Raw genomic sequence first — 10,314 nt, forward strand, 5'->3', positions numbered from 1 at the left:
GGACCCAGTAGGTCCCACCTTGACCTTCTGCTAGAGGTAAGCTACAGTGAATGCCAAAAAGCAAAGCACGACTTTGGGAAAGCATCTGGATGGAAGGAAACCGATCTCTCCCCAGCATATCAACAGCACTGCACAAGCAGCTCTAGCCCAGTCCAAGTCTTGTGCTGTGACCCAGTGGAAACTGCTGTGGCCACCCTGTCATCCACCTCATCCAGTCCAAAGCAGTCCTCAAACAATGAGAAATAATTCAAGAACGAGACCTGGCTAATATTAAGTTGACAGTGCTCCCACCTTGAAGAGAGGCATACGCTTCCTAAGTGCTGTCAGTCACTTAAAGCACAGAACTGAGACAAGTCTGACAAAAACATCCGCAGCTGTGAAAACACAGGTTTGCCAGAGAACTTTCTAACTATCACAGCTGCTTAAGTATTCCCTCCTCCTCTGCTTGCCTTCAAAACCCACCGGTTTGATACTATCATTTTGCATTGGCTGCCACCTTGTGGCATGTGCCACCCCATGTAACACAAGAGCTGTCTCCTTGTACCTCACCCCTACACCAACTTGCTGACAGCCCCTTGAAGTGTGTGCACCTCTTCTACAGCTAAAATCTGAACCCCACTGCACATCACCAAAATACAGCACATTCCCAGTTGTACTCGTCTATGAAATCTGGGACTAAGGTACAAACTAGGAAGCTTGATGGGAAGTCATACCACCTTCTAAATTGTTGCCAAAAGCTCTGCAGAAGAACAACCAGGAAGATCATGCAAATTGAATCCTTTGACTCAGGCTCCTGAATTTCTCTGAACGGTGTCAAAGATAAAGACTGTGATCCTCCTTGTCCCAAAAAAGGCAGCATTTGCAAACATTTAAGGCACAAACTCAACAAAAGTCATTTCCTACAGATAAATATATCAAAGGATGAGATGAAAGCAGGCAGCTCTCACACTGAGGGAAAGAAAAAGGGAGACCTAACACATTTGTTTTGAGCTGTAGCCCGAATTTTTTCTCTCACAGCTACTGGCATAAAATAATGAAGTTATGGCAGCTGCTGCTACGTGTGATATTTTGGTAGAGGCCTCTGTTTGCCTGAGCACCATTTCTGAGCAAGCAGGAAGGAGAACAGAAAAAATCCTACCCTCATGTTGGCTACCAGTCAGCTCCAGTGCCTGCAAGGATGAGTCTCCCTGTGGGCAACGGCAGCGAAGGGGAGCAGTGTCTCACGGGCAGCCCGCAGGGATACTGGGACGGTGTGGATGCAGGACGACCCCCCTGGGGAACGGGGCAGTCAGAAGAGTGCTCACCTTGCTCTGCAGCTGAGGGGATTTCCACCAGCAGCTCAGGGTCGCCGCTCCTGCCCTCTGCAGCAGGCACTGCAAGGCAGCACCCACTGCCCCATCGGCTCCCACCAGCAGCACCATCTTTCCACCTGCACAACACAAACCCCATCATTTAGACACTTTAAAGATGGGCTAAAAAGGCTCTAGCACCAGGCTCTGCCGGGCCACAGAGCATCTACGCTAACTGCCCCCATTTACCAGGTCACCCACCACCAAAGGCCTCCAGAAGAGCCAGCAAAGAGGCTCAGGACAGGACAGAGCCGGGTGCCGGCACAACCACAGCACCTGTGAAATTACAGACAGCTCTCTGAGAGCCCATGCAGGTACACAAAAGCACAGGTTTGAAGTTGTTTCCTCTCAACTCTTATACTAGTAAGCAAATACCTCTGGTTTTCTGGTATTCTATTTGCACAAATCCTTTCATTCATATTTGTTACTAAGTACAATGGATCTGTTTACAGTCCTGTTACAGAAATCCTCGTCTCACCAATCACGAATGCCTTAAACTAATGACATCTTCACACACTGTAAAGCCACTTGTTTCAATCTGCCATTCCAGTGCTAGCATTTACACAACACAGCCCAAACCAAAAGATTCCTTCAGCAGATATTTACGGGCAGACCTGGATTTCTTCAGCTGTTCACACTAATCAAAATCGTGAAGGGAGATCCCTTGATGCTTGTATTTTGGTTTTCAAGACTCAGATGTCTCAAGTGGCTTCGGTGAGATTAAATCTCCTGATGGCAGGTAATCCCTGCCTAATCTCCAAAATCTGTCGGACTGCAACTCAATTCTGCAAATATTACATTTAGATCTCACTGGGGTTCCTCACTAAGCAGGAGGTAAATATATTTCAGGTGGGAAAAAACTACAACCTGGAAAATACAACAAGGTGAGATTTTACTTCCCTCTCAGTCAGGACTAAAACTGAGAAAATTAGTTAGGCTCAAATTAATGTAATGATTATGATAAAAGGTCTCACCCAAATCTTCCAGAAGCTCCATCACAGCACATGCTGTAGGAGGAACTAGACAATCAGAGGCATTGCCACGTACCAAGCGTCCGAGGTTTACATCGGATAATCTGCAGCGGGGAAAAAAAGGCCATTTAACAAAAAAATTCTGTGTAACATAAGTCCCCAGTAACATTTGTAACAGGGCTAACAGCTAATCCCAAGAGCAAGCACATCTCATAAAAGTAAATCCTTTGATAGTTATGTACCGTGCCTAATTTGTATCATCCCACACTCCAGTTAGACAAACACTGAGCCTCAGGAGAGGCCAGGAAAGGGATCTGTGACTTCGCACGCAAGTGACACGAGCCCACGATACACAGGCAGCTCTTCACTCGACGCAGTGGGACACCCAAAACACCTCAGGGGCTGCGGTGCAGTCAGGCCAGCACTGCCAGAGCCAAGCTGAGCCAGAGGCAACACACCCTCCTGGGCTCAGGACAGCTTGCTGGGGGGAACTCAGAGCCGCACTGCCTTCCCTCTCATATACAAGGGTGCTCTGAATTTTCCATCCTCTGTCAATCTCTCTTAAGAGTAATAAAAAACCAACAGTCTGCGGTGGAGAGCGAGAAGGCTGCAAGAGCAGAAAAATGGCAACCCAGACACCAGTGATGTCTCCAAAGAGCAGGGCACCTCAAGACTCACTGGAAAGTTCTGCTAATGGATCCAAACTATTGCAGCCTGCTTTCCCACCACGAGAGAGTGCTCTAAGGAAGTGAAAACCTACTCTCCAACCTTTCCATCTTGTGAAAATTTCAGGGCTTGTCTTCAGTACTTTGTGACCACTGTTTGTACCACTGAAGTACTGAAATACCTTAAGTATCATCAATAAATCAGAACTTTGATTTTCATCTCTTTGATAAAAGATCATATCCTGATTATACAGTATACAACGATTAAAAAGACAATGACCAAAATGACTTCAGTAAAAGACTTCTTATTGATTATCACCGCTCAGTAGCACAGCTAGTCACACTGACTGAGGAATCCATTAATAAAAAGCACAGGAGAAAACTGATTTTACAGAGCAATCAGCCTTGTGTCTGCTAATACTATTTCTCAAATGCTTCACTTACCCATCCACATCCTTCTCTGGTTTCACAGCATTTAATACCTTACTGCTACATAAGCTTTCTGGGAGGTCAAGGGCAAGGCCCTGCACATTAGGATCATCGTTAAGTCTCAAGATTTCATTGACAATCTAGGAAATAAATAAAAAGCATTAAAGATCAGAACAACAGACAAAAGAAGAATATAAGTCAAAGGGGATAAAATCTGTATTAAAAAAAACAACTTTATGGCCACCTCTGCTTCCCTCACATATTACTGCAAATTCTAAATGAAAAAGCAATAATCTGCTTTCCTTCGTTTATATTTCCACGGCTTACCAAATTAAACCACCCTGATTCTATTCTAAACACTTTGCAAAGCCAACACGTATTATGTGACATTATACTGCCAAAAGCATTTTGTCTTTTTCTATTCCAAATCCCAGCAAAAGCTCAACACCCTAATGGCTTCGGAAAATGCTTTTAGAAATAAAAGCCTTGGTTAAAACATAGTTCAGGGTCATATGGCACCCCAAAACAGAACATGGACAAAAAGTTGTAACACTGGAAAAAACAATTACACAAGAGAAAATACATTTTATTAAAACAGCATATATTGGTACCAATTTTCCTTCTCAAAACACTTTAATCCTAAGAGCTGACAGTCATCTTGTGAAGAACTGTCATTTTGAAAAAGCACTGCACTGTATGAATTTCAAGCACTGAACTAGATGTAAATTCAAATGTTTTATAATTGGTCATATTTGACATCTGAGACTGTACTACCTACCCGATCGGTTCATCTCTGAAGTGCAATGGTGATCCACAGTGATACATGCTATTCTGCTCTGACCATGAAGCATAAAATGGAACAAAACACGCCAAAATTTTCTCATGTGATAAATATCATGTGAACATCTTTCATTCATACAAAAAAAAGCAGGGAACAATCACCAAAAAGCTGTGTAATTTAATCGGATTAACAAAAATGGGAGAAAATGAGTATAAGGTTTTTTCCTTAGCTAGTATCGTTACATTTTAAAAACAAAGTGTACCAAATACATAACAGTACACAAAACCCACAAGTCTAAAGGATTATCAAACTCACCAAGGACAAGGAGGCCAGCTGGGAACAGTAGCATCTTTTACTATGGATCCCTTTGTTGTTTTTACTTTCAGTCGCCTCAGGACCATATATACAGATAAGGTTTGCTATACTTAAACCATATTTGATACTAGTGCTCTGTCTCCAAACTAACACCTTCAACGAGTTAAGAATTCAGGCCTCTAGTGATTTGAGGTGGGTGATTTTTTAAATACATACTTTAAGCATTACAAGTATGTTTAAACAGCCAAATTAATTTAATCCCCTCCTCTTCTAAATCAATTAATCTTTTATTTCCCTGAATAACCTGGGCAAGAATCAAGTACTGTCACGAGAGCAACTGTGGGAGATAGGATACCCATGTTGGTATGAGGGGATGCTGCAGTTAAATATAAGACTGGAAAACAAAACAGAATCTGTTGATTCTGCCTCAGCTTGCCAGGGGAGAGCAGACAAGCCCATTAGTTCTCTTTTTTCCCACGCTTGCCAGTAGAGGAATAATACTTGCTATTTGAACTAAGGCAGTTCTAACTAATTAGAGTTAAGAGAGATCAGTTCAAAGGGATTATAAATGTCAGCAATAAATGTAAGTTCATGACGAAAGTGAAAAAGGAAGAGTCTTTCAGGTAGTGCAGTTACCTCATCCTTGCTGCTGCCTTCAGGGAGACTGACATGAATAACACGTACGCCAACCTGCCAGAAGAAAATACTTATAATTACCAAAGGCAAGTAGCTCAGGATTAATAACAAGTGTATCAGTTAAAGCTTACCTCTTTGGCAAAGTTCTTGTTTATTTCTTGAATCATATGGTCATTATGTGCCTTGGGGAACAAAACAGAAACTAAGTTTTAAAATAATAAATCTACATTTAAAAATGCAAGTGCAGTAATGCACAGGATGTTTGTGTCTACTAGTATTCAAACAAATAAAAAGCATAGCAATTCTAAGAAAAAAGCAGAAGGCCATCTGGTAAATTTATTTTGGCTTGATTATTTTAGGTGTGTGGTGATATTAGCCTGGCTTTTATAGATGAGAGTGGCCATTTCCACTTAATTTACTACTTAAGCAAGGTACCAATCTGCATCTGCAGATACCATTCTCCATCCAGCTGTGTAACAAGGGTAACATGGATGAAACAGGCAACAGCAATAACAGCATTTCCTGCAGTGTCTCCGTATCACCTAACAACACTGGTTTGTGTCTTACTACCAAAAAATGAGGTAAATCATCATATATTACAGCAACTTCTGTGAATACAGGAGCAAGGGAAGTTATCGGCTCCTCCCAATTGCCAGTAGGCACCTGCACTAGGACAGAAGAGTCTCCTGGGCAGATTTACCTACGAGATCATCTCACACAGGAATCCTCCTTCCTGAGTCTCTATACCTATACACACCACATATATTACGATATTTAACTGTAATAATTACGACTGAATTCTACTCTTCAAGTTAACGCTTGAATCTTAAGAGGTCCCACAAATATTTTCATATATTGTAACATTAAAACAGAGAATTCAACACCCAGAACTAGAAACCTCCTACGAACAGATCAGTGGGTTTCCACTCTCAAAAATGTTAGCGGCTTCCTAATAAAATGAATAAAACACTTCTCACAGCTATATGACTATATATAAAACCTGTCTTCCAACCCAGACAATAAGAGTGAAATAAATAAATGTTAACAGGTTTTTTTACAACTTTAGGAACACATTCTATGTAGCTTTTCCCACAAGACTCAGTGCCAGTCACTTCCCGTCGGAGTTGAGCCGCTCATTCCATGGCTGGCTGCCAGAGCTGGCTTCGACTGTCACTACCATCACCCAAAATTATTTTGGTTCAGGCCTGCCACAATGTACCAGCCTGATAAACCCAAAGGGTTCAAGACTGCTGACAAAGACAAAAGAGCATTTAAAAGGACCATCTCTGGGGAGAGAGGCAACTCCTGAGAGCGGATGAGGGCTTGGCCTCCATCGCCCAGCCCAGCACTGCCTGCATCCCTGGTGCTACACTACCAGCCTCCCGCTCTCCAAATCTGGCATCTGGGGGCAAAGCACAGCACAGAGGCTGTTCCACTGAGAATATCCATGGAGCTCACACTGTGCCCAGAGAAAAGACGGGATTAAGGACAGCTGCTCCCTTGTGCCAGCAAACATGGAAGTGTTTCCCCCCACTGATGTGTAATCACCAGGGATGTTCAAGAGATTCCACTGGGATCCAGCCATCATCAGTATCACACTGTCCCCTGTAACAGCCCCACATCACCACCTGCTGAAAGCTCACCTCATGCGGGAGCAGAAAGCCCCTGCCCTGAACCAGTTCCCATCACGGCCCACAGAGCGGCACAGGTGAGGTCAGAGCTCAGGATGTTACCTGGCAGGGTGCAGGGGCCGGGCATGGGGTGCAGGGGAGCTGACGGTGCTTCGCTGAGCTTTGCATGGCAACAGCTCCATTGCTAAGCAAGATCCTGCTGCTATATATCAGTTTTCAGCTTCAGCAAAATCAAGAATCTTCATCTGCTGTTGTGCAGCTCCAACCAAGGTCCAACGACCAAGCAGGGCAAATGGGGACAGGAGGTACATTCATTTAAAGCACAACTATGATCCAAAAATACTGAGGGGGATGCATCCCAAATTATATTACAAGTGAGCTGGAACCACCCTCTCCTCACAGAATGCGCTCTCCGACCCTAACAATGTCCCTTCCCATGTGCCACCATAGAAGGCCACATTCATGTGGCCCTGCAGAAACCAGACTCAGGGCCTAGTACAGCTGAACACAAGTCTCCCTAGATGGCTCCAGCCCAGAGAGGATCAATCTGATTGAACTGGATGGAGACAAGACAGGAATGAGAAACAACAGGTCAACAAGAGGATGGACCACTGCTTTCTAGCAGTCCTTAAACTTACAGCCTTGGAGGGCTATCTGAAAACATTAACAGCAATTAGCCAGGGACAGTAAGATGAGAGAGCTTATTCACTCAGCTTCTCTTAGAAGCTCTACTGGAATAAAGTTGGTACATCACTTCTTAGATTCACTAGTATTATTTCAAAAATATTTATAGTTAGGTCAAAGATTCATAGAATCATGGAATCATAGAATGGCCTAGGCTGGAAGGGACCTTAGAGATCATCTAGTCCAACCTCCCTGTCATGGGCAGGGATGCCTCTCAACTAGATCAGGCTACTCAAGGCTCCATCCAACTTGGCCTTGAACACCTCCAGGGAGGGGGCAGCCAGAACATCTCTGGGCAATTTATTCCAAAGTTTTGCCACCCTCGTACTGAAGAATTTCTTCCTAAGATCTAATCTAAATCTATTCTCCTTCAACTTAAACCCATTTCCCCTTGTCCTATCAGTGGACACTCTTGCAAAAAGTCCCTCCTCAGCCTTCCTGTAGGTTCCTTTCAGGTATTGGAAGGCAGCTGTTAAGTCCCCCCGAAGTCTTCTCTTTTCAAGACTGAACAATCCCAGCTCTCGCAGCCTGTCCTCGCAGCAGAGGTGCTCCAGCCCCTGGATCATCTTTGTGGCCTCCTCTGAACACGCTCCAACAGATCTATGTCCCTCTTATGGTGTGGGCACCAGAAGTGGACGCAGTATTCAAGGTGGGGTCTCACAAGAGCAGAGTAAGGGAGGAGAATCACCTCTCTTGACCTGCTGACCACGCTTCTCTTGATACATCCCAGGATGGGGCTGGCCTTCTGGGCTGCATGAGCGCACTGCCGGCTCATGTTGAGCTTCTCGTCTATCAACACTCCTAAATCATTCAGTGTGCCCCTACTCCAAACCAACAGGACTGTTCTAGAAAACAGGACAAGAATGTTTCTGCGTGCACAGCTCTGGGTGCCACTCTGAATGACAAATATCCCCACTTTCTTGGCCCAAAATCTGATGAAATATGAAGAGGAACATCTCCCAAGCTTAACAGGGAAGGCAATTCTTATCTGTGAGTTTGTCTATTTCAAAGACAGCAACACCAGTGGAATGGGAAGGAAAGCTCTTCACCGGTTAGTAATAAAAGAGCTCTCAATTACTATGGGATAGCCTCACCTCAGAAAGTGCTGCTGCTTGCAAAGGATGCCAACATTTTTTTCACACAGGCCTTTTGAGCTGACTGGGACTTTTCAGTGCGGTTTTCCTCTGTTTGGGACAGTAGTAATGCAGTGACAGGCTACTGCTGCCCAAAGGCAAGAGGGCTGTCAGGAAGCAGCAGGGTCCTTCCTTAACTATGGCAATGTTATTTCAGGGGTGGAAGGTGAAAGGAAGTCCACATTTTCAGGCACATAAGCACTTTTTTCAAGACTGCAACAAAATCTGCAAGTTAAATAAAGGTCAAGAACCACTGTCTTGACTTAAATACATCAATCAACAGAGACAACCTGTGAAAAAAAGCGATCTGGTCTTACAAGGGGGAAGTCTGTTAGCAAAGGGAAGATGAGCTAAAATTGTTTCCTTCCTTTGCAAACCTTTTCCACAGCCTGAGGTTTGCTATGGCTGTTTCAGGCATGGAGAAGGGCTTACGAGACTGTGAATCCATCAGTCTACAATCTGGTGGGATCATCTCCCGTTGCTTTGCTTGAATAAAAATTACTTTCTGCATCATGTGCTTCTAAAGCTTCAGGCAAGCAATGGCACTGAAGGGGATCTCTCACAGGCAGCGAGCATACAGACATACTGTACCTGAATAATGGCAAGCGTTGGCTCAATTTGAGGATTTTCTCTCTTAAGAGAGGCCAAGGATTTCTTTGCATTCTCGGTGATCTTGCTGCAACACAATAATAAGAGGTAAATCTTTAGTAAAATAAACCCTCCTAACATTAGTCAGCAGAAACCTATGTTAGTGAGCAATATGAAATGACGCTTAGGTGTATATGCTTTTCATCACCCAAATTACTTATGGATGTAAACCACAAAGACTGATGTTCAGCAAACAGGTACAGAAAACCTGAAGAGATCAAAATACCTTTGGACTGCAGCTATGTGAATTGTTGCTCTGACATGCCCCAAATTTTACAGATATCCTGCACTATTTCATGAGCAGGCTTTGCCAGCCCCACCACGGGAAGGGCAGCAGGACACCACCTCCCCAGGCCCTCGGTTTTGGTGGGTCCCTCATCTCCATACCCTAGGCCCTGGCAGTGACAGAAGCAGAGGACTTTATACCAGCCATAACAGTAGCAAACCAGCCACCTTTATGGATGCCATTCAACACTGCGGGCAGCAGGCAGACAGAGGAGCTCTGTTTGATGCAATGCTTCTTGGAAAACCAGGCGGCAGCCAGGCACCGGGAATGCTTTCTGGAAAAATGTTCTGGGGACTTGGGTGCTGGCTCTGCTCTGTTACCTTCTGCACACGCACAGGATACCCAGCAGGGGAAGGAGCAGACTCCTCAAGAGATGTCTGTCTGTCAGGCAAGACTAACAGAGGAAACCACAGTCTAGAGCGGTTTTTGGCTACCTCATACCCTCCACTTCGCAGAAGCCAACTGACCAATTCAGGTCAATTCAGGCCGCGGCAGGCGAACTGTCCCAGCTGAGGTCGAACGGCGGCCGGCGCGGAGGGAGCGGCGAGGGAGGGCACACACGACACGTTGCCCAGCGGCACGGCCGTGCGCAACCTCACCTGAACCACCGCCCAAAAACACGGTGACCGCGGGGTTTTTTTCGGGGGCAGCGAGTGTGTACATTTACCATGAGGTCGCCTCCCCTCTCTAGTACAGTATTACCCTCCCTCCTCCCCCCCCCAAAAAAATCAAACCCCAAAACCCAACCGTATCAAGAAAAGACACACACAAATCCCTCTGTGTCCC

The 10,314-nt window shown here is 44.9% G+C and overlaps 1 protein-coding gene across 1 annotated transcript in view; it reads right to left on the reverse strand.

Annotated features, from left to right (window-relative positions):
• LOC104278284 (monofunctional C1-tetrahydrofolate synthase, mitochondrial-like) overlaps positions 1-9,802 on the reverse strand; it is a gene marked incomplete at both ends in the record, with an annotated part of 64,948 nt that extends 55,146 nt beyond the window's left edge. Inside the window, 7 exons of the mRNA XM_009875209.1 lie at positions 1,305-1,429; positions 2,324-2,424; positions 3,430-3,554; positions 5,147-5,200; positions 5,278-5,328; positions 9,186-9,296; positions 9,716-9,802. Of these exons, the coding sequence (XP_009873511.1) occupies positions 1,305-1,429; positions 2,324-2,424; positions 3,430-3,554; positions 5,147-5,200; positions 5,278-5,328; positions 9,186-9,296; positions 9,716-9,802 (654 nt within the window). The remainder of the gene's footprint in view (positions 1-1,304; positions 1,430-2,323; positions 2,425-3,429; positions 3,555-5,146; positions 5,201-5,277; positions 5,329-9,185; positions 9,297-9,715) is intronic.
• Positions 9,803-10,314: the final 512 nt, after the last annotated feature.

Source organism: Apaloderma vittatum, unplaced genomic scaffold (assembly GCF_000703405.1).
Source record: "Apaloderma vittatum isolate BGI_N311 unplaced genomic scaffold, ASM70340v1 scaffold18728, whole genome shotgun sequence".
In the NCBI taxonomy this organism is placed as follows: Eukaryota; Metazoa; Chordata; class Aves; order Trogoniformes; family Trogonidae; genus Apaloderma; species Apaloderma vittatum.